General features: G+C 44.9%; 1 protein-coding gene across 1 annotated transcript in view; it reads left to right on the top strand.

Annotated features, from left to right (window-relative positions):
• Positions 1–23091, top strand: part of PDZD2 (PDZ domain containing 2) — a 997171-nt gene that overhangs the window by 932488 nt on the left and 41592 nt on the right. The window contains exons 22-23 of the mRNA XM_086960493.1: positions 1877–2147; positions 4521–4649. Coding sequence (XP_086816619.1) covers positions 1877–2147; positions 4521–4649 — 400 coding nt within the window. The remainder of the gene's footprint in view (positions 1–1876; positions 2148–4520; positions 4650–23091) is intronic.

Genomic DNA, 23091 nt, shown 5'->3' with positions numbered 1-23091 from the left:
AAATCATGGATTAAGAGTCAGACGTAAGCTATGACACTGAGCTCATGAGGCATCTGGGGGGAATGGGGCAGTTTCAATGGTAGCCAGCAGAGACTCTGTTATGTATTCTCCAGTATGTGGGGCAAGCAGGCTGCTTCTTAAAAGAACCAAGACAGAGAGTTGGGATAGCATCTTCTCCTACTCTAGCTACTTTCAGAAACCCAAAAATGCTACTGAAACCTACACAGACAACTCCAGTAGTAACATAACAACATCTGGGATTTTATTTTGTTAGTGATCTATCTATGAAAAAAGTATCTGATGTGTATATAATTTGGAGCTGATTGAAGTTAACTAAGAATGCTATTTCTTTTCTTTACATCTACAGGAAAGTTTATTCACCAGAGCACTAACAGTCTTCACATTAAACTATGCAAATGCACTTTTCAGTATATCCCTGCCGAGCCAAAATGTGCTAGAATCAAGCCAGTTCAAACGCATAATAGTAAAAGTCGGCTTTGAACTAAGGGTATGGGCTCACTGTAGGGTTACATCTTGTATAGTTTAATTAATCTACCTTGGACTACGGTATGATGTGAAACTAGAGCCCATACAATTTGAAATCCGCTTTTTAGAACTATCGACCAATGGGACCATTAGATCTATCTAAAGCCTCAGACTACTATACCTAAAAGCAAGAAAGTTTAGGCAGTTGTACACACCATGGCCAATTAATTTGAGAAGTTGTTGAATGTTCTTTCTAGATGTTTAAAACCCATGGGAGATCATTAGAGAACAAGAAAGGCCTTAAGGAGGATACTTTTGTGTTAAACTAGATAGTCCACAAATCTTTGTTCTCCAGGTCTCTAGAGTCATGCCCCGTGCCTTAGATCCATCATTAGGCTCATGTGTTTGATATGAATAATACTTATTACCTAACATTACAGGGCACATATGTCAACACTATGATCTTGCCTTCTTTTTACTCATTTTACTTACAAAGCCTATGGAAGTGGAACTCTCTTTAAAATAAATCACAATACGCAGGTTTTTTCATTAAATTGATTCAAAGTAAATTGTACACAGTGCAGTTGAATTTAAACTTCATATGTTGACATTACCCAGTAACTTTCCATCACATTTGGGGTGCATAGGGGAAGGTTCCCATGATCTTCATCAGATATCCTAAGACGTGAAGATGTTTTAAGGTAACAAATATATCTGAGATAGAATACAGAAATGGATGTCAGAAATTTTCAGCAGAAGTGTGGATCTATCGTGCACGCTTTAGGTGAGGGGGTGGCTCAGGATTAGCATAGGTAAATATCCTGTACACAGAAAGGGTAGTCAACTCATGCTGCTACCGTGAGAATGCATAATTGATGTCAAAACTGTGAAAAAAAAGTAAAACATTTTTGGGGATATCTACCAGGAGGCAGAGCTGGATATCTGTAAAGTGTAGGGCATTGAAGGACTGCAATACCTAGCGCGGTGGTCCTTTTCTTGGATATGTACCAAATTATTGCAGTTATATCAGTGCACAGCATTATGGTTATAGTCATGTTGTTTTAATGATAGAATATTGCAGCAATAGTGTTCTGATATAGCTCCTATTTTGACTCCATATATGGAACTTACATTACGCACACAAGTAGCCATACCTTAAACCAATATTGAACATGTGGGAATATTTCAAGTGAGGTTGTGTATATGGTACTTCAAGGGACAGCATTTCAGCCAATAATAATTGTGTCTTCACAGCATTTAAAGTCTGTGTTCTCTTCTACTTAGACTGCCTGAACAGACAGCCTTATCTCTTACTTTGGCCTTTTCTGTTAACACATCTGAGTACATTTTCTTGTAAAGTAACCTGGAGATTCTTTGTTTTATACTGCAGGTACACAGGGTGTTTTCAAAAGGTGCAGCATCTGAAGAAGGAAGCATTGAGCGTGGAGACTGCATCCTGTCTATAAATGGTGTCCCTCTTGGGGGATCAGTGCATGGGGAGGCTCTCACTGCCCTTCATCAGGCGAAGCTATACCAATCCGCCATCGTCGTAATCAAAAAAGTGATATCTAGAGGGCTCAGGTCTGCCCAACCAGATCCATCTGCTGTGGGGCGGACAATTCTGGTACCTGGAGAAGATGTCTGCAGGGACTTAGGAAAAGGTATATGCTCAGAACAATTCTGAGTGGAAGTGTTCTTCGCAGGCAAGAAAACTGCGGTTGTTCTTGGAGGTACTTGATGTGATGCAATAAGCCCACCTGTATGTGGCTTACCATTTCGAAAAGATTGCTAGAATTTTAGAATCCTGATGTGCAGAGTTCTGCACTTGGATCAGTGTTCATATTTCCTGAGACATTTATATTCTAAGATTTCTTAGAATGTTTCTGGAAAAAAATGCATTGATTTATTAGGCTTTTGAAACCACTAAATGCAGGAAGCCAAAGCGGGTGAGTTAAATTGCAGGATCTATCAAAGAAAACCTCGATTTCACATTCCTTTAAAACACTTTAGCGATGAATAAAATCCGGATTTGGCATTTTTATTTTCTTACTTAATATTATTTTTGGTGAAAGTACTGCAAAGGTGTGTGCCACAGTTTGGAAAAAGGATCACATCTTATTTAAATTACAGTGGCATTTGTGACGCAGGTAAAACATTTGCAGTAATTTGTCCCTTGTAGACTAATGGGCATCTGAGAGTGAGCTTACGGCCATGTCAGCTCACGATCTAACTGCAGAAGATGGACACTGCTTTCTCCTGATCGACCTCTTTTGCTTGGCATAATTAGCTCATTGCACGTCTCTTTACTATTACATGTTACAATTATTAATATATATGTACACATTAAATAGGTTAAACAATTGGATCCAGTAACAAGTCAGTGGCAGCAATTTTTTCATATCTTTGGGGAAATTATCTAATAAACGTAATTTAGATCACATCTGTGTTTTGAAGGGACATGGACTTAGTTAGGGGTATATTTATGTCTCGTAAAATGAGTGTAATACCAAATGTGAAGTATTATAATTCAGTAAGCAGTACTCATGCCTTTTTCATGGAGATCCTGGTAGATGTCCTATTTGCATCCCAGACACAGACCTGGTATCTAAAAGGCGGTGTGGGCTCTTCCTGGATGGCGGTGCTCGTGGTCTGTTCAGGTGCCCATTATTCTCTATTATTTGGAGACTAGGTGTGGAATAAGCATGCTTGTTTTAACTTTCTAAGTTTGGTTTCTAAGTTTGAGAAGGCTCCTAATTGTTGAATACGAAGAGTTATATGTGATGTATTTCTATGTACGAGCAGGAATCTGTAGTGCGATACCGTACAGCCCATGTGGGTCGTCTATTACAGGCTTACCAGCAGAACGTTTTTATTTTCTACTTCATAGTGTGGTGTAGTTTGGATATATTCCAGGTGGTTTACAAAATGATGATCTTATTTTACAAACCAGGATCTGGGTCAGACAGACTCCTACAAGACCAATACAGAGTGTGTTACCCTTAAGGTGGGTATAAGTCCTGGACAGCTAGGACATGCTCAGGCTAGGGTAGAGACTCTGAGATGGTAAAAGTGAGATTGGAAGAAGGGTGTCTTCAACTTAAGGTTGTAGAACCTGACTCTAGAAAACCTAAGAGGCCTAGGGGCCTCCAAAGCTAGTGGACAACTCCTAGCCAACCCAGAGGCTGGAGGTGAGCCCTACTCAAGGCACCATATTGGAGCATGCACCCAACACTGGATAGCTAGGGGCCTGCTTCCAAACACTAACAGCTGTAAGTGACCTTGTTTGGTCAAGCTGGCCCTCACGAAGGACAGAAGCCCGATCTAGGAGGCAGGATGAGCTGCATCACCATGTTGTCCTATTCACTTGCTAGGAGGCCTCCATGGATAGGCTAGGACAAGCTCTGTCCCAACTGGGGACTGTAGATAAGAAACAGCCCCCATGGACCAGGTTAGTGGCTGGGGTTCAGCTAAATAGTATGGCCGTCCTGCAGAGGCAGAACATGAGGGTAGGCTCCAAACTGTTGAGGTGGTGTACCTTCACACAGAGAGTAAGATGTAAGGCTGGAACTAACTCTGCCAATGCAGAGGGATTTTCCACATATTTTCTCATTAAAACAATGCAAACCACCAAGGAAATGGCTGGTGCTTATTTATCCAGGGAGGGCCTGTGTGAGAAAATTGCCTTTTTGTGTTGTCAGTCCCATTGTTTGCTAGAATTTAGTCTCTGCATAGTGGAGCACTGCTGTCCAGTGCTCCGTGTATATGTTTTGACCAGTAAAGCATGGTTGAATTTGCTTATCCCCGATTGACTCATTTAATAATTAATCTTTTTACATTTCATGACAGATTCATCTTTTTTTTAAATAGTGTGTTTCGTTGATGTTGTTGTAGCCTGCCACACTATTGCTTTCGCATTTCCATGCAGAAAGTAATCCTAATGCAAGGGGTATTCATGTTCACAGATGACAATTCTAGCCAGCCTGCATTCAACTGTTGCGTTGAGCAGTGATTAACTTTCCTTGCTTGCCTTTCAGCTGCTGAACTGATCGATGCAACATGTGTGGAGATATTGAAGACCTCCGCTGGCTTAGGGTTTAGCCTGGATGGGGGAAAGGCTTCTATCTATGGCGACAGGCCTCTGTTTATCAAGAGAATATTTAAAGGTATGGACATATTTTGTTATTTCCTGTTATCCCTCATTTCGCATAACATGTCCAGAACACACTGGTCACTAAAACAGCGACTAACTTCTCCCAGATTTTGAAGGATATCTTAGCACTTATAGTGGGATGACTTACACCAGTAGTACCAGCATTCTATTGCTGGATTCTAAGCAATAGGTATTCCTGTTGGTAGATGCTGGGCCCCACCTTCACTCAATTTTGAGGACTAGAACGTTTCTGTCCCATAGCTAGGGTGGTGGTCTTGCAATTGTGGTAAGCCATCTTCTAAAAATGTCGTAGGCTACGACTGTCCACCTGCCTATTCTTACAGGCCTGCCCAGTCCTGAACACTTTTTTGTACAGTGCATGGTTAATGCTTTTTGATTAAGCCTTGGTATGCTTACTCTCCTTCGCTTCCATCAATAGCACTCCACGCCGGAACACTCCTGAGTATCCGTGCGCATTATAAATGCTGTATAACATAACATAACATTACATACCATGGTGATGTCACTTTATTATGGGAAGGGCCACCTTCTGCTCTTCATTTGGGCCCTCCTATGTGCATGTGTTGCTGATCCACGCTGAAAGTTTCAACAGAAACGAACAGGCAAGCACATCTGGACTTCACCTAAGCTCTGGCCCCAAACGAGCCCGCAGGAGGGAACTGCCCAGCTGAAATTAGGTTCTTTAGTTTTTGCCAGCCTGCTTAGGGCATGCCCACGGATCCTGCTCTTTGATTAGTTTCAGAATCCTCTTACATTGTATTTATTAGACACGAGAATATGAAATGTACTGTTAGACTCCATACCTAATATATTTTTATGTTATGTTAACAAATAAACCAGGGATTCACCATTATTATTTTTGTTGCCTGAACGAAGATAGTGGTTCGGAATATTATATAAACATTTTTCCTGCAGGTACTGTGATCCCTAATTGTGGATTGCCTGATGGACCATACACAGGGACCTGATTAGGATTCGTTTCTCGTTAGGCACCCACTGTAGTGTTTGTCTGACTGCATTTACATGTCCTTCCCCTAGCTCTGAACACCAAACAAATCGCTGCATTTTGCAGCACCTGAAATTTCGACAATCCTGCGTAAGAAATGCCTAAGTCGAGGCTGTTACAGTGATATAGTTTTGAAAGAGTTGAGGCTTGTACAGCAATTTTCCATCCTTGTAAATTCAAACATTGTATATTTTGTTTCAACAACTTAAACTGGAAAAATACGATAGACACAGTTTTATTTTCCTGGGTGTTGGGCGATAACCTGTCATCAAGATACTCCCAAGGTTCTGCACCACTGAATTAGGTAACATGGGGGCCCCAAATTCCATGGGCCACCAACTATCTCAACAAATTGTCTTGACAAAAAAAAAACTCTGCCTTATCAGATTTAAGTTTTAGAGCATTTTTGGAAATCTATTTTGCTGTGACTTAGAGACCGTCTTTAAACTATATCTTTTTAAGCCTGTGATATCAAAGCATCATCCAAATCAACTGGGTATCATCAGCATACATTGCAAAATGGAACTCAATGAAACGGATAAGTTTGGCCAATGATGTGACCTAAATATTCAAATGAGTGGTACTTTGCGTGTGACTTGGAGATAAGCACTGAGCCAAAGTAAGGACTGCCCTTTGACGGCTATCCCTGAGAGCCTTTTAAGTGCTCTCCTGTGAGGTATGGCATTGCAGGCAACTGAAAGATCCAAGAGTATAGACCGGCATCACTTCCTTTACCCAAAATCCACCTTATCTCGCCCCCTCTCAATTTAGAGCCGACTTAGTGCTATGCGGAGCTCTGAAACTAAAATAAGCAGCCTCCAGGATCTTATTGGATTGTGGAAAAGTGTAGAGAATGCAATTAATATGCTTCGCCAACATTTTAATGGGCTCCAGCTGTAAGGATACTGGTCCAAAATGTCAAGAATGGCTGGATCATCTGTTGGGTTTTATCAGGATAAGAGTCATGATTGCATGCTTCCAACTTGAAGGAACCGAAGCTGAAGTTAGAGCGGTATTGCACAGATTGGTGAGAACTGGTACCAACAAACTTGCGCCCAGCTGTAAAAACTTCACTAGACAGGGATCTTGGTTTCACTGAGAGCAATAGGTCAAGGGTACCCTCAAGGATGAGAGACTCAGAAATTAAAATAACACCCTCGAGAGTCTAGTAGGCAATCTCACCAGTACTCCTGCATTAGAGTTGTTAAACATCTCGCAGATCTAAAGTATTTTTTGTTAAGAATGCTGCTAACTTAATGCAGATCTCTGGCACATTGTGAATGGTGATATTTAGGCATCCTGAGTTAGTGAAAGAGTTTACGATTTGTGAAGATCACCTTAGCCTAATTGGCGGACTCTTGAGATTCGCCCAGTGAAGTGCCTTGCAGCATGAATATGTTTTTATACCTGTTCAGTTCCTTCAGCTATAAACCTTTCTTCTCAGAACATTCTTTCTTGTTGCTTTCAGTTTTGTTTTGCCTGACATAATGCGTCTGAGAACAAAGGGGCAGAATGTCTATTGTTACATGTCTAACTTCTAGAATTGGAGCAACTACATGAAATTGTTGTTCATTTACTCGCTGATTTGTTCAGAACATCATTTTTTGTCTCCCAAAAGTCCAACAACCCTGGTAATTCCTCCAGGTCAGCCAACCATGAGTCTTAAATAATTTTGTTCCATGCCCGTCTTATCATTGTTCTACTGGCCAGTAAGTTCTCTCTTGCCACTTGCCAAAGAAGGGTAAGACGCCTGTGATCTGTTCATGGTAAATTGATATTTTGAGACTAACATATGTTCTCCTTTCTTGAGAATATGAAGTCTAAAGTATGGGTCTTTCTGTTGGTGGTTTCTTGCTAAAATTAATTAAGCCCAGCCTCTGAATTATTATCCCCCCTTTGTTGGAAGCGGAATCACCCAGATATTAAAATCAAGTAGTACCAGTAGATTAGTGGAATTTAAAACAACGGGATAACCAGTCAACGAACTCATCAGCAAAATGTCCGTTCACCCCTTGGGTCCCTTACCAATCACTATCATATGTGACCTGTAAGAGGATACAAACGCCATAAAGGACAAAAAAAACTCAACTGTAGTGAATTTATCTGAAGGAACCCGCTGAAATAAAAAAAATCTCAAAAAACAAATGCAAGCCCACCTCCTTCCCTTTGTCACGATCTAATGTATTGATATTGAAACCTGGAGGGATCCCAAAAGCTAATGCTGTATTGGATCCTTCATGCAGCCAAGTTTTAGTTCAAAAAAACAAAACGAAACAATTTTTGATTATGAATGAGATCTGGCATCTCTGTATGATGTTTAGGTTAGAATGCTACATTTAGTAGAGCACACGAAAGCTATGTAGGTGATTTATCACCTAAGATCCTCACAGTCATTGGTTACATTCATTTCCTGTTCTAGTGCTGTCACCCATCCTTTATTTTAGCAAAATTCAGGGCATAATATATAATAACTCAATGTTGGAATAGGTAATGCGTAACCCATTCTGCATACAAATGACTATTGTGGCTAGTGGTAGATGCTGAGTGGTTGCCCACAGGCATAGATGACAGTAGCGGCTGCTACCGGACGGGGATGGTGAGGTGGGGAGACAAGAGGGGGGATTTTAATAAAGAAAAGAAAGAAGGACTTACCTTTATTGGCCGCCACCGCCTCTTCTCCGTCCTCGTCCTTTTCATCTTCCTGCCCCAGCCGGCGGCAGCAGGTAGCACCCGGGCAGACAGGCTCCCCTCAGCCAATCACAACGCTGCAATGCAGAGTTATGATTGGTCTGAGCTCCGTGGATCCGCGCTGAGACTGGAACAGGGAGCTGGTGCATGTTCCTGACCAGGCTGTGAAATGCAGCATGGTAGGAACATGCAAAGTGCGCAAGAACTGTTTGGTGGGCACAAGAGGGCTGGCCAAACTGTTCATGCGCACTTAGGGAATGCACAGCACTCCTCCCCTGCTCTGGCCAGGGAAAATAAAATGATAATAACAATACGTTATTATCATTTTATTTTTTCTTTGGAGCAGTGGGGCGGCGCTCTTCCGCCTTAGCGGAGGAGCTGCCACTGGCAGATGGGCTTGCCTTCGTCACCACCGCTGCTTTGATGCAGTCCAGTACGACTGAAATACCGTGGGCTGGCTCCCTTGCACACTCTCAGTTTACCCCCTGTGACTTGATCATTGCATTAACCGGCGCTTGTGTTCAGAGCATGAAATTTTAGGTGACCTGGTTAAATAAAAATTAAAAAACACAAACACAGCACACTTACTTTACAACCTCTCCTTAGAGCTTGCCACATTTTTAAAACATCCCCAGAAACGAACTTTAAAATGTAAGGAAAACAATGAGAACTTAATTTGCACAAATAGTGCACAATGCCAATTTCCCAGCAATATTAAGAACCGGAAATTCCGTTTAATGTTTTATGTCTTGCAAGTTTTACATGTACATTTCAAATAATTCTTCTCCTGCTGAAGAAGGTTGTCTTCCTTCCCTCTCTCTCTGTTTCTGTCCAGTTCTTCAGATCATTGCCTCATCCAACACTTCAGGGTTGCAACAGTTTACCGATTCCCCACATATCATCTCTTTGTGTAAGGCCCGGCACGTGACAAAAAAGTGAAAGGAATGAAATACATTCTACTAACTGTGCATCCCACACTCTTTCTCGAAATCTTGGCAAATTATGAAGTAAAGGGTTTGATTGAACTTGAATAACATGTTGTTATCATTAAGGCAACTTTTGAGTCTTTTACCCCATCTACTTGAGAGATGTTTGAATAGCGCACCTTCTGCACTTAATTGCTTCAAGGACCTCTCGCCTTTAACCTGCCGCTCACATGTACCCTCTTTTGAGGGGCAGGCTTGCTCACTGCACTTTGGCTTTCGACATTGTACATGCATGCAGCCGATGTGCCAGTGAGTGCAGTGGATGGCGGCATCCGAACACAGATTTTGGGCACCAGCACATGTGCTTGCTTACTTTTGTATTTGTTTGTTTATTTATTTTGCAGATTTAGCAAGCCGAATTTGTTTTTTTCCTTAACTGCGCTGCCAGGGAGCACATGCCCAAAACAGATCATCTCCACTTTTCCACTGACATATTCTTGTTATAAAATGAATATTTGTCATGTTCTCCATAAAGCGCCCCAATTCTGTGAAGTGGTCTGCTGCCTTGTCTGTGTGGTTAGGGCTATGCCAGATAAATGCCATCAAAAAATGTGAGGTATTTTTTTTTGATAAATTAAGGCTTTTAATCAACTTTGCGCATTTGTTCACCTGGTTCCCTTTATTTACACGTTAGTGCTATACAAAATACTTCATCTAACAAACATGTACATGAAAGAGTCCCATAGAAGCATCGTCTCTGCCACTGGAAGTGATTTTGGTTGCAGCTGATGATGGTGTCCATTTGGGGGTTCTTCTACCAAGCTGTATGAAGAAATAGTTGGCTGAACTGGACTTAATAGTTCAATTAGGCATGGCTAATGATTTTATTCGGCGGTGTCCACCATAGGAATGAATTCTGCCAGATTTTCTAACAATCACTATTTAAGTCAGCAAGATCTCTGTAGATTCATTGCACATAAATGCATCTTCAGACAATCCTGAAATTCTGGCATGAACCCAACCCTTCTGGACCTACCTTGTACCCACGTTTTAACTCGCGCGCATCAGACGCCTCTTGTGGCCCAACAAAGTAGTTAATTGGTAAGAGCGGTGGGCTACTTGGTCCAAGTACTTTCTAAGTTTTATCCAGGGCATTAACTATGTAAGCACACTAACCATCTTTGCTGCCAGAAATTACCTACAACTCACTTTCTTTGTAGATTCTTCATTTCTCTGGGCAGTTTAGAGGGCTGGCTTTCTCTAGTGGCAAGATGCCCCTTGAGGAGTTCATGCATTTATAAACAATTAGTTAAAGATTTTAAAATAGAACAATGAGGCCCTTTCAATGTCTTCCCAAGCATACACTGAATGATTACAAGGGAATTCTAAAACATTTTCCAGACCACGTGAATGCTGTTTCCATTTGCAGAATACTATTAAGCATTCTAGACCAAACGTCTCAGCAAATGGAAATAATTTCCAGAATTATTAGTTGTAATGATGCTCTTTCTTCCCCCAATAACTCTCGGAGTCGGGTAGTGGTGCCAACCTCTTTATTCAAGTACGAACATACAAGGAGCGCAAAGCATGTCCTCTGCCCAGCCTGCTCGCGCTCTGAATCCGCGCTGCGCCTGCCGCGCCTCTACGTCAACGTACGTCACGTAGCCACGTGACGTACCATGCTAGCGCGCTCACTACATATCTCCCTTTTTTCCAACGAATTATGTGAACAAGTCCTGACTCATATCGTAGTCTCTGAACCTCACTGGTGGGACCACCGCCCTGCCCCTTCTCGTCAGTCTTACCGGGGAACTGGCAGTCGTTGCTTCTTCCCTTTGTCCACTCTCTGGCGCGGCCGCGCTAGGCACGCTCCGACTGCTGTCTTCCTCCGGCTGACACTCTGCACTTGCCTCTTGATCCTCATTACTACTTTCGCCAAAGTCCGGGCCCTCACCTCCATAGTCACTGGAGTGGTCACTGTTGCTCTCACTCCCTTCCACGTTGCCTCTGCTTCTCCAGTTGAGTATTTTATTGCACCTGGCCATGCGATCCTGCGACCACACATTTCCATCGCTCAGCAAAGCCGCCCGGCCCTTGATTTCCACAACTCTCAGGGGCCTGCTGTACTTACTTTCCCCTTTTTTCTGTAGTGTGGGCAATCTTACTCTCACCCATTCCCCCTTTTCGAGGGCAGTGTCTTTTACATTCCTCCTCGCATCATAGTGTTTGGTATACACTGCTTGTGCCTTCTTGAGATTGGCTTGCACCACTGCCGGTGACCACTCACTCTTAATGACTCTGTCCTTCCATATCCTGTTGTCTTGGGTGAACGGCTCCCGGCCCCTCAATATCTGGAAAGGGCTATAGCCAGTGTTCGTGGGAGTTATCCGATACGCCCACACCATGTGCCATATCTCCGCCTCCCAGTCTTTGTTGTCTGCAATAGCCGCTTGTATCGAGCCCATCACCACTCTATTGAAGCGCTCTACCAAACCATTTCCCGCTGGGTGGTATATGGATGTGTGTTGTGGCCCTATTCCGTTTCTTTGCATGAACTGGTTCCATCTGTCAGAGCGGAATTGGGGCCCATTATCACTGAGGACACACTTAGGGATGCCCTCTCTCACGAAGGTCTCCGCCATGAAGCTCACTATCCTCTCAGTGTCCATTGTTTCTTCGATCTTTAATTCCGGCCATTTTGAATAGCGATCCACCATTACACAAATGTATTTCTGTATACCTTGTGCATTCAGTACTGGCCCTAAAATGTCTATGGACAGTTCCTCCCACGGATTTTGTGGAGGATCAATCTTTCCCAGGGCAGGGCGCAATGGTTTCAGTGTTTTGTCCGCGCCCTGGCACCTCGGGCACTCTCTCACATGTCTTTCCGCTCTTATGTCCATTCCTGGCCACCAATAATTCTGCTTGGCCCTCAGTTTCAACTTTCCCGCTCCCAGGTGACCTTCGTGTAACATGTCCATCAATCTAGATATCATCGTTGCCGGGGGTATGACTCTTTCCCCCCTGTATACAAATGTGCCCTGGTCATCCATAGATAGTTCCTCTCTCACCTCGAAGTAGGGGACTAGGCCACGCTCTAATTTGCATTTGTCCGGCCAGCCTCTTACAATGTAGTTCTTCACTTTCTCCAGAGTCGGGTTTCCGTCATATGCCGTTTTCCATTCCTGTTTGCTGATGGATACTTCGAGGTCCTCGGTGAGTGCGACCCACTCTTCCCCCGCCTCGGGGCATTCTGTACTGGGCTCCATCGCTGCCGCCCTACTCAGGTAGTCCGCCACTTTGTTCCTGTTTCCTGGAATGTGTTCAACATCATATCGGAACTCCATTAGCTTGAGCGACATTTTCGAGATCCTCGGTGTCGCATCTGCATGTCCACTCGATGTGAGCACTTTGAGCAGGGGCTTGTGATCGGTCCTCAACCGGAACCTTGTGCCCCACAGGAACTGCCGGAACCGGGACATGGCCCACACTACCGCCAACATTTCCTTTTCGATCACACTATATCTTTTTTCAGTGTCATTCAGGGTGCGGGATGCAAAGCATATGGTTTCGACTCTCCCTTGGCCTCGGTCTTGCATGAGGACTGCCCCCAGTCCTTTATCACTCGCATCTGTAGTGAGTATGGTGCTTCCTTGGGGGTCGAACCCTTGCAGTGGTATTGCCCCTGCCACTTCGCTTTTTATCATTTCAAATTCCCGTTGAGCTTCCTCTGACCAGCAGAACTCGCTGTTTTCTCGGGTTGACAGCCTCATATGGTGTGTTTTCGAGGCGAAATGTTCAATGAATTTCCCATAGTATTCCGCCATCCCCAGGAATGATCTGACCTCCTCCTTGTTAGCTGGTGATGGTGCGTCGCAGATCGCCTTTACATTTTCACTCTTGGGAGTCACTCCTTGAGCACTGATTTCATGGCCCAAGTACGTTACCTTCTCCATCCCTATCCGGCACTTGGCCCATTCTGCTGTGAGGCCCTTCCCTTCCAGGATGCCCAACACCGCCTCCAGCTTTCTGTCGTGGTCCATCCTGTCATGGCCCATCACCAATATATCGTCCTGGAAGTATTGCACTGCCTTGAGGTCCTGAAACAGCTGATGCATGAGTTTTTGAAACACCGCAGCCGCCGAGGCTAGTCCGAACGGCATGCGGCGGAATCGGTAGCATCCGAAGGGAGTTATGAAGGACGTTAAGCTGCGGCTTTCTGGGTGTAATGCTATCTGGTGATACGCTGAAGTTAAATCTATGGTGGAGTACCACTGAATACCCCTTGTGCTGGCCAGCATCTCCTCTATCCGGGGAAGGGGAAACTTCTCCACCACTGTTTTTGTTCAACTCACGTAGGTCCACGCATAAACGGACCTTCCCATTCGGTTTCTTCACTACCACCAACGGCGATAGCCATTCAGCACAGGCTATCGGCTCAATGATCCCTCTTTTCTCCAGCTGTTGTAGTTCTTCCTTCACGTCGTCCCTTACTGCTAGCGGGATGTTTCTCACCTTGTGTGCCACCGGTACAGCTCCTTTTTTGAGCATGATCTTGTGCGCGAATTTTTCGAGCCTGCCCACTGAACCTCCAAAGACCGTTGGGAACTCCTTCCTCCATTTATTCGTGTCCAGCGCTTCTTCCGGCTCCGTCATTAATATCTGTTCCTTGCCACCCGGGTCCAGCTTGATGCCCAGGTCTCCTTGGTCGAGCCACCCTAGGACAGAGGGACCTTTCTCTGAGACATACAGTTTGCACCTGGCCTCTCTGCCCCTGAACTCGAAGATCAGTTTCCTGCACCCGGCCATAGGGATTCGATCGCCGTTATAGGTGACGGGACGTATGTCCAGCTTGTCCAGCTCGGGGCCCAGTCGCGGAGCAAACTTCTCTTCCCACACGCTCCGGGGGATGATGGTGTAAGGCGACCCGGTGTCTGCCACCACTTGGATTTCGACACCTCCGATCTTCATTTCCAAGACTGGTTTCATCGTTCTTCTTCCTCCAGTGCCACGGCCTCGGTCGTTTATGCTTAATATTTCGTCGTAGATGCAGAGGACTGTGATCACCTCTTCCTCTGCTGCCTCTTCTGGCTCCTCCGCTGCTTGGGCCACGTACTTCACTGCGTTCTTGGCTGCCTTCTTCCTGCACGCCTTTTCATAATGGCCGACTATTCCACAGAACATGCATTTGGCGCGAAGCGCGGGGCACTTCCGGTCGTGCGCCTCGTGCGTCCAACTGCCGCATCTGTAGCAAGGCCGTTTGTTACTTCCGGCCTGTTTGCCAGGGTTGCCTGGGCTGTTCCGCCATTTGTCGGGACCCTTTTCTGGCTGTTTCCGTGCCTGATTATCCCTGTGGTGTTCCTCATCATCTACTTTGTTCACTGTTCCACTGGGCACGATCTCTTTCTTCGTAGCCGCTGCACACCTTCGTGCCAGTTCAGCCCTTTTAACTATCACCAACACGTCCTTGAGGGAGGTGTCCCCTGCGGCCCATAGCTTGTCCTGCACGCTCGTGCACGTGGTGTGCATCACCACTTGGTCTTTTATGAATTCACTTTCCCAGTTGGCATATTTGCACGAGACCGCCAGTTTCTTCAACGCCGCCACATATTCTTCCACCGTCTCCCCGGGTAGTTGCTTCCTTTGCTGGAAGTTAAACCTGTCTACTGAGACGCACACTGAGGGTTTGAAGTGTTCTTCTAGGTCTTCCAGCGCGTGGGCATACACGTCGTCATCCTCTGTCTCTCTCTTCTTCGGCACCAAGCTTTTGTAGATCCTTAGGCCTTCTGGGCCCAGATTTAGCAGCAGGATGCGTTTCTTTCTCGGCGGCTTGAATTTCTCCTCGCTTTCGTCTTCCATCACTTCTATGAAATTGTCTATGTATTCCTTCCAGTCCTCCCATTTCATGAGCGGTTCCCCTGGTCTGGGAAGGAACTGGACTGGCGCTATCGCGTAGCCCGCTTGTGCATTCATCTTCTCCGCCCGGGCTGCGGGCAGCGTACCTTCCAGGCTTCTCGGGCTCCCTGGTGCACCGTTTCGTTCTTCCTTCTTGAGCAAGGGTGGAGGGCTGCTCCTTTCAGCCCTTTCCTGTTCGGGTGGAGTAGCCAGTGCGTATCCCGGTGGGCCTTGACCGTGACTGGCTTCCTACCTCGGTTGTTCAGGGTTCTTCGACCGTCGCTATTTGGGCTCTCGGTGCTCTGTTCTCCTTGCTGATGGTTGCGTTGCGCTCCTTGCTGTGCCCTTCGAGGGTGGGGTCGCTGTGCGTACCCTCGGGCCTTCCTCGTTCCTCCTGCGCCACCACTCCGTTCCGCCGTGTATCTCGTAGTCTGCGTGGTGGGGGTCGTGGGTCGGTATCCCACCCTCGTCGCCACTGTAATGATGCTCTTTCTTCCCCCAATAACTCTCGGAGTCGGGTAGTGGTGCCAACCTCTTTATTCAAGTACGAACATACAAGGAGCGCAAAGCATGTCCTCTGCCCAGCCTGCTCGCGCTCTGAATCCGCGCTGCGCCTGCCGCGCCTCTACGTCAACGTACGTCACGTAGCCACGTGACGTACCATGCTAGCGCGCTCACTACATTAGTGTGCCTAGTTATTTCAGATAAATCAAAACAAAGCAGAATTTTCAATTAATCTTCAGCATGAGGAACAAAACATATTCTCTCCAGAGCTTTTCTTGTTTTTCATTACGATAAACTGCCATGCGTTTTCAGTGTAATCTTGCAAAACACCTTCAAATGACACATGATGAAACCCATTATCCACATTTGGGACAAATAATATTTAAATGTGTTTAAGGATCATCTGTCAAAAGGTTGCTTAGGACATGGCTGTGAAACCAGCAGGAATTCTGTGTAATATGTGGAGACTATCAATGAGAAAATGAAAAGATCTGTTTCAAGATCTTTATTCTTCCACATATCTCATTTTCAGTATCTCACGCCATTCTCTCTGTTCTTGTAGCACTAGTCACAATATTTCCAACTTAATTCTGTGAATTAACTCCTGCTTTTTGATTGATAAAACTATATTATATCTAATGTCTCTTGCATTTTCTGTTGATTTTTGGATCAATACTCTTGACAGGAAGTAGGGGAATACCCTTTTAGTGGATTTATTAAAAAAGCAAATCAATTTAAAACAGTGGAGCGATGGACCCTCGACTGAATCCTGTGTAATCTGGTCAAAGCATAGCGGTGGAAGCTGCCGGTAGATCTAGCAAGTTGAGGGTGGCACTTCAACCTCATCCATGATCCACCTGAAGTCATCAGCTATAGCGATCGAGGCCGTCTCAATGCTATGGAGTAGCCCGAAACTAGATCGCCTGGGATCTAGTAAACCCTAGGTATTTACAAAGGATTATAAGGCACTGTTCACATGTTTTTCTAAAATCTTAACTAGGAGTGGTAAGAGTGATAGTTGGCCTTGTCCATTGGGGCTGTGTTGGGGTTTCTTTATACCAGCGTTATTATGGCTTGCTTTCCAGGCCGTGGGCACTTCTTCGGAGTTCAAGGTAAAGTTGTATGGCTGGATTAAAGATGGTGCCAACATACTGGCAACCATGTGCAACAACGTATCTGTGCAGGGGTCTGTAAGTGAATCTGATTTGATGGAAAGCAGTAACTTCAATAGTGTTGTGGGAGTTACCAGCTCAAATATACCCCAGGTTAGTTCACTGTTGGGGTGTTATCTCCATTCATTCCTCAACCGAATTAGGTGGTGCGGTACAAGCCTGACAGATCTGGTGAATTGTATCATAAAAGAACACAGCTAGCTTCTCATAAATTCAGTCTTAGGTACTCGGAGATTTTGACAGCTGGGATTCATAAGTGAATTGACTTGTTTGCAAATCTCTTTAGATGAATTAGATGACCCAGAGAAATATTTTTCATAGTAAAGCATTTTTGCTAGTTTTGCTCTGTTTTAAAAATCCTTAGGAGCGACCTAATGATTTGATTTCTTTTCCGTATGGTATTCTTTTCTCTAAGCTCTCTTTAAGCGTTTATAATTTGTTCTAGCTAAGCCAATATATTCAGCTAACTTAGGGGCTAAGGGAGACACATGACGATTTTGTTTTTTTACTTTTAAGAGGCGCGATCGCGATCACATAAGCTGTTTGTTGAGTCTGATATTGGCTTCCTTTACAGTTGGGAGATTCTTTGATCTTAAACCCATCTTTGGTTCTCCCACCTTGTACAGAAAAAGATGGTTGTTGCTTTTTCCCAACCTCATGACCTTCTAGTTGGCAACTCTCTGGTACTAGGATGCACAGACCCTGTGTCCCTGGAAAAGAAAAAAAATGTGGTGTATAAGTAATAAATAGGTAGTAGGGCTGGGATATGTCCTGTAAAGGTGGCCAATGAAGTTAGCCGAATTCAAAGATGTCAGGGTGTATTTCAGGTTGAAGACAAAAGCTCTTCTCCAGTTTATTGATTGAGGACTTTAATAGTGTTCTACACAAATGTCATCCTGTTAGACTTTGAAGACCACATCAGCCTCCGAAGAGGGACAAGTTAACCTTTGCACTGTGCTGCATCACTTTGTGAAGCAGTTTTTAACATGAAGGCTGGATGCTTTGAAAGCTGCACAGATTAAAGCAAATGATGCAGCAGAGGATGGAATTTGTGACTGAATGTCCAGGCAATCACTGGTTTCTTCTGGCCCTGCCTATAGCTGGGATTTCAGTGGTAGTTTGTGGCTGTGCTAGCACACCAAATTGCATTAATGTGGTTATGTAAGTGAAATAAATTTATTTGAGCAGGTGGAGAAAATGTACACAGGTATGTGTCAAACTACTATTTTCTTGCCAGATGTATTTTATGATGTTTTGCAAACCTTCTGCTATTTACAGCTACCCTGAACTGCACAGTGTTTTGTGTATCCAGGGTTACTCTTGCAGTATCATTATATTCTTCAGCATAATCAGGACAACAAATAAGTAGCAATCTGTGACTCTTAACATTGACTTTCTAGAGTTCAATGCTTTGTGCTTGACCGCGTTAGGGGATAGCACGAGGTAGCTGTTAATAGTTGATTTTGGGTTGCATTATGCAGCCCTTGGATGGAAAATCAAACATGATACCCCAGTGGCGTAGCTTGAGGGTGGCGGCATTATCCCCACCCTCCCGCTCTTCACTGCGGCTGCCGCGGGCCTTCAAACGCAGGGTCCGCCACGGGCGGCCAGAGGGATAGCTCCGCCTCTGTGTTACCCTGTTGTCTCTGGTCAGGTCTCGAAGAGCCTGGCTTCAACCTACGTGCTGGTCCATACTGTAGGGCGAAGCGTCTCATGCGGTGTGCTTAATTTGGTCGTTCGCCCTCAATTCCATTTGCTTGTATCAGGCTAAATTTCTTCTTACAGTACATCAGCCAAAGGTGGAGTCTAAATTTACCAGCCAGATTTCGAAAGACATTTCTGTGTTGTCATTTCACTGGTCCGATTCATCAGGGAAGCTAATGGTGCTCCCTGAACATCAGACCTTGATTCAATCCTTTCATTTAGACTCAGACACCGTGGTGGTCCAGTGGACTAATGCCCTCCTGTTGAGAAAAGATGAAGATATGGCCACCTTTTAAAAATAATAGCCACAATCTGCACATAGGGCTAACAGGCGATTCTGGGGGGCAGGTCACATAAACAGATTACTGACAGATTCAAGGTAAGAGAGTGTAATGTCATAATGCAGCATATGATAAATTGATTGGTGGGGGTGGGGTGTGTGTGATGGTGTTCAGTATGTCCTAACTCGCGTTATTCTCTTGTTGACGGGGAGCCAGTGAAGGCGCGAATAGCTGGCACAATTTAAAACCAAAGCAAAGCAGGAGACCAATGGCGCGAATAGCTGGCACAATCCACAACCAAAGCAAAGCAGGAGATAATAACGGACTAGCTTTATATGACTTTTAATGTTTGGACTCTGACAAAACTGGTCAGAGTCCAAACATTAAAAGTCATATAAAGCTAGTCTTTGATAATACACCGATATTGGGATACAAGGAAAAGCATTGGATTGAATCATCTCGTTCCTCGCCGGAAGAACCCAGTGAGTCCGCCTCCCCCCTTTCAGATCAGAGGCCAGCCCCACCCTCTTCAACGTCTACATGAGCCCCCTCGCATCCATTGCACGCCAGCACAACCTCAACATCATCTCCTCCTACGCTGACGACACAAAGCTGATCCTCTCCCTCACCAAAGACCCAAACTCCGCCAAAACCAACCTACACGAAGGGATGAAAGACGTAGCCGAGTGGATGAAGAACAGCCGCTTAAAACTGAATTCAGACAAGACGGAAGTCCTCATCCTAGGATCATCCCCCTCTGCATGGGACGAGTCATGGTGGCCACCGGCCCTGGGCAGCGCACCCTTACCAACGCACCATGCTCGCAACCTGGGATTCATTCTAGACTCCTCCCTCTCGATGACCAGACAAGTCAACGCCATCTCATCATCATGCTTTAACATCTTACGTATGCTCAAAAAGATCTTCAGATGGATCCCCACTGAAACAAGAAAGACGGTCACCCAAGCACTTGTCACAAGCCGACTGGACTACGGAAACACCCTCTAAGTCGGAACCACAGCCAAATTACAGAAAAAACTCCAACGCATTCAGAACACCTCTGCCCGACTCATCCTAGACTAACCCCGCCACAATCACATCTCCGGTCACCTGAGAGACCATCACTGGCTCCCCGTCAACAAGAGAATAACATTCCGCCTCCTCACCCACACACACAAAGCCCTCTACGACCTAGTACCCAAATACCTCAACACGCGCTTGACCTTTTACACCCCCACCCGCCAACTACGATCGTCTTATCAAGCCCTTGCCGCGATTCCACGCATCCGAAGAGCCACCATGGGAGGAAGATCATTCTCCTACTTGGCGGCCAAAACCTGGAATTCTCTCCCCACCCACCTCCGCCTCACACAGAACCACCTCTCCTTCATGAAAACAACTCAAAACTTGGCTATTTGATAAGTAGCGACCAGCGCCTTGAGACCCTCTGGGTGAGTAGTGCGCTATACAAATTTTGACTTGGCTTGACTTCTTTGATAATACATATAATCCCACGGGGACTCGGACTAGCTAACTAGTCCTCTCTCTCTCTCTTGATACGTGCATGAATAATATCGGTGCCTTTTCTTGGAGCGTTTACCAATTTGGAAAGTTGTTTTCCTTTTTTCTAACCAGTTATTTATAGAAGTATTTTTTCTCTCTTCTTTCTACTTTAAGGGGCGTGTGCTAGGGACAGTATGAAATTTAATTATTAGGTGGATTGTGCACCCACACAGCAGTGTCGCTTCTCGTGTCACTCACTAGTGCAGCTTTATTTGTTTATTTAACCATATTCGCCTGAGAGCGCGTGTAACTTTCTGTGCAGTCCAGGTGCTTTCCCTTGCTGTTACTTCTCCCCAGGGTTGTCTGTGCTGTCAGCCATCTCGTGTAACACGTGGCAGGTGGAGACATTCTGTGCCTCTCCCAAGCTTGTGACCCATGTTTACACGATCATGTTTCAGCTCCAAGGCCCGAATCTCGGCTACCCATCCATGACCTTTCAGGTCACATGCTTCAGACACAGCACGCTCCCAGCCCTGCCTGCCACAAAGACAACACATTTAAAAGCCACACATTCCTCGGGTCTCTGAAGTGCGCTGGTGTGATGAGTCCTGTGTGCGGGTTATGTCTACCTTTCACCTATAAATGGCATGTTTACAAAATATCTAAGCCAATGTTTTACTTTCCATAACCACAAAAAAGAAGCGGTGTTGTAGCGAGCCCGGCGCATTAGGTCATCAGCATCCTTGGATGGTGATGATGCGGTCACACCCCAGGCACCTTTAAAGAGGTCCTAAACCAGTTTGGAGAAATATCTCAAATCTGCCTTTAGAGCAGGGGTGTCCAGTGTCGATCCAGGAGGTCTTTATTCCAGTTAGATTTTCAGACTTTCACAAAGAATAATTTGATGTACAGTTGAATTATCTGCAGCTTAAGTGGTCAGTGTTTACCCTACATTATTTTTCATGTATCCGGCCCTCCAGGAACTGTGCTGGGCACCTCTGCTTTTAAGTGTCATCATATGTGGCTGTGCCTCACGGGGTCCGGTATTATGAGGAACTACACAGGTACCGAGCGGGTGCCTGGCAGCGAAGGCGGTGTGCCAATTTGCCACCACCCCCCTCCGTGACCCATGGTGTAATAAGTGATTACACCTCCTAATAAACTCCGTTCCTCTCAATACGGGGATCTGCTGACATCTAGTGTTTTTTCATTTTAATTATTTTTCACACTACTATCCTCTAGTTAGGGTGGGCCTTAGGGCGCCCACACCGCCAATGTTCACCACATTTTGGTCCTGATGAAAGCCTGATTAATAATCACACATAGTCAGAAACATGTTGACCACACACAGGGATAAAAATGAACAATTAATTTTTTTCTTTATCCCACACTGTATTTTATCCACGTCTGATTGGCAAAACTAATAAAAGGAGTTTTTTGACACAGTCCAGACCTTTTTAAATTCACTCTCACTATTCACAACTCACATGTTACCAGCTCTGCAGTAATTCTGGCGTTGAAGCACACCAGGGTGGCATTCAGCCTCTCCTGGTGGGGCCCGATGTTGAAGCATGTCACCAACTAGGTTGGTGAGTGAGGGCTTTCTAAAAAACCTAGTTTTTTTTTTTCATGAGTGTTCTTTTTTTTCAGTAAGGCATACTCTTTCGTTGTTTTGGCTGTGCCTCACCTTATACATCACAGTGCACTTTTCTGATTAGAAGGGGCCAGTTTATAAATAAAAAAATTGCCCCATCCATTTCCGATTTAACACTTCCATGGGCTATTTCCACCCAGGCATGGGGATTTGGGGTTTCCTGTCCCCATATGTTGTTGGTTTACAAATGTTCCAATTTTTCATGTTGTATCTGAGAATGCTGCATGACGGGTTTTATGCAGCTGGAATTTTTGGGAGTTGACACAACCTGACAACTAATTTCTTTCTGTTCTGGATGCTTTTCATTTTTTCACTGGGGATGCACTACAAGTCGGGTAATTGGGTTTTTTTTCTATTTGGCCAACTCTTTGCCAGATATTGGCCCATCAGCCTCGTTGTGGTGTTGACATTGTCATAGAATCAATAAAACAGAGTCTCTATATGTACCTCCAGATATTTTGGGATATGACTAATGCAGTGGTCTTTGCTCGAATGTCAGGATCGAGCGGGCAGCTGAAGAAGTCCTACACGTCTTCTCTCTAGCCCTACACACAGCTATGTTTTGGAGTCCGGTTCTTCTTCTTCAGTAGTGTTCCAATCGGTAGGATACCACCCCTTGTTGAAACAAACAGCTTTCTGTCCGAGGGAATTGTGAGATAACCCTGTTAATTCTGCTATATGGTAGTTCTCTAGAGCTTGATGGTTCCCCTCTTGGTATTGCTGTTCAGTTTTTTTCCACAATGTGGTACGCACTTTTTTGTGAAAATAGTCTTAAGGGTTTGCCTGAGGGCTGCTGTCTGGAGACCTAAAAACGATGTTTCCATTTTCCAGGCCTGCATATATTTGGACGAGGTACTAATGTGTGAGTGCTTCTTCCATGCTTTCTTGCCTATTTAATATGCAGTTGACATTAGTTGCTTCAAAGCGTAGTTCATAGTTGACATTAGACGTCTGTCCAGAGTTGCGCTGTAGCAGACGTTGGTCTCCAACGCAATAGTAGAAAAACCTATCAGTAGTCCTTATGAAGTATGTGCAATCACAATTGAATCTTCAGCACATAGTAGTACTGGAACCTGAAAGACCTCCATGGCAGGGACATTT

Source organism: Lissotriton vulgaris, chromosome 3_1 (assembly GCF_964263255.1).
Source record: "Lissotriton vulgaris chromosome 3_1, aLisVul1.2, whole genome shotgun sequence".
NCBI lineage: Eukaryota > Metazoa > Chordata > Amphibia > Caudata > Salamandridae > Lissotriton > Lissotriton vulgaris.
Note: the sequence above shows the minus strand (reverse complement) of the source record. Positions and strands in the feature narration are given on the sequence as shown.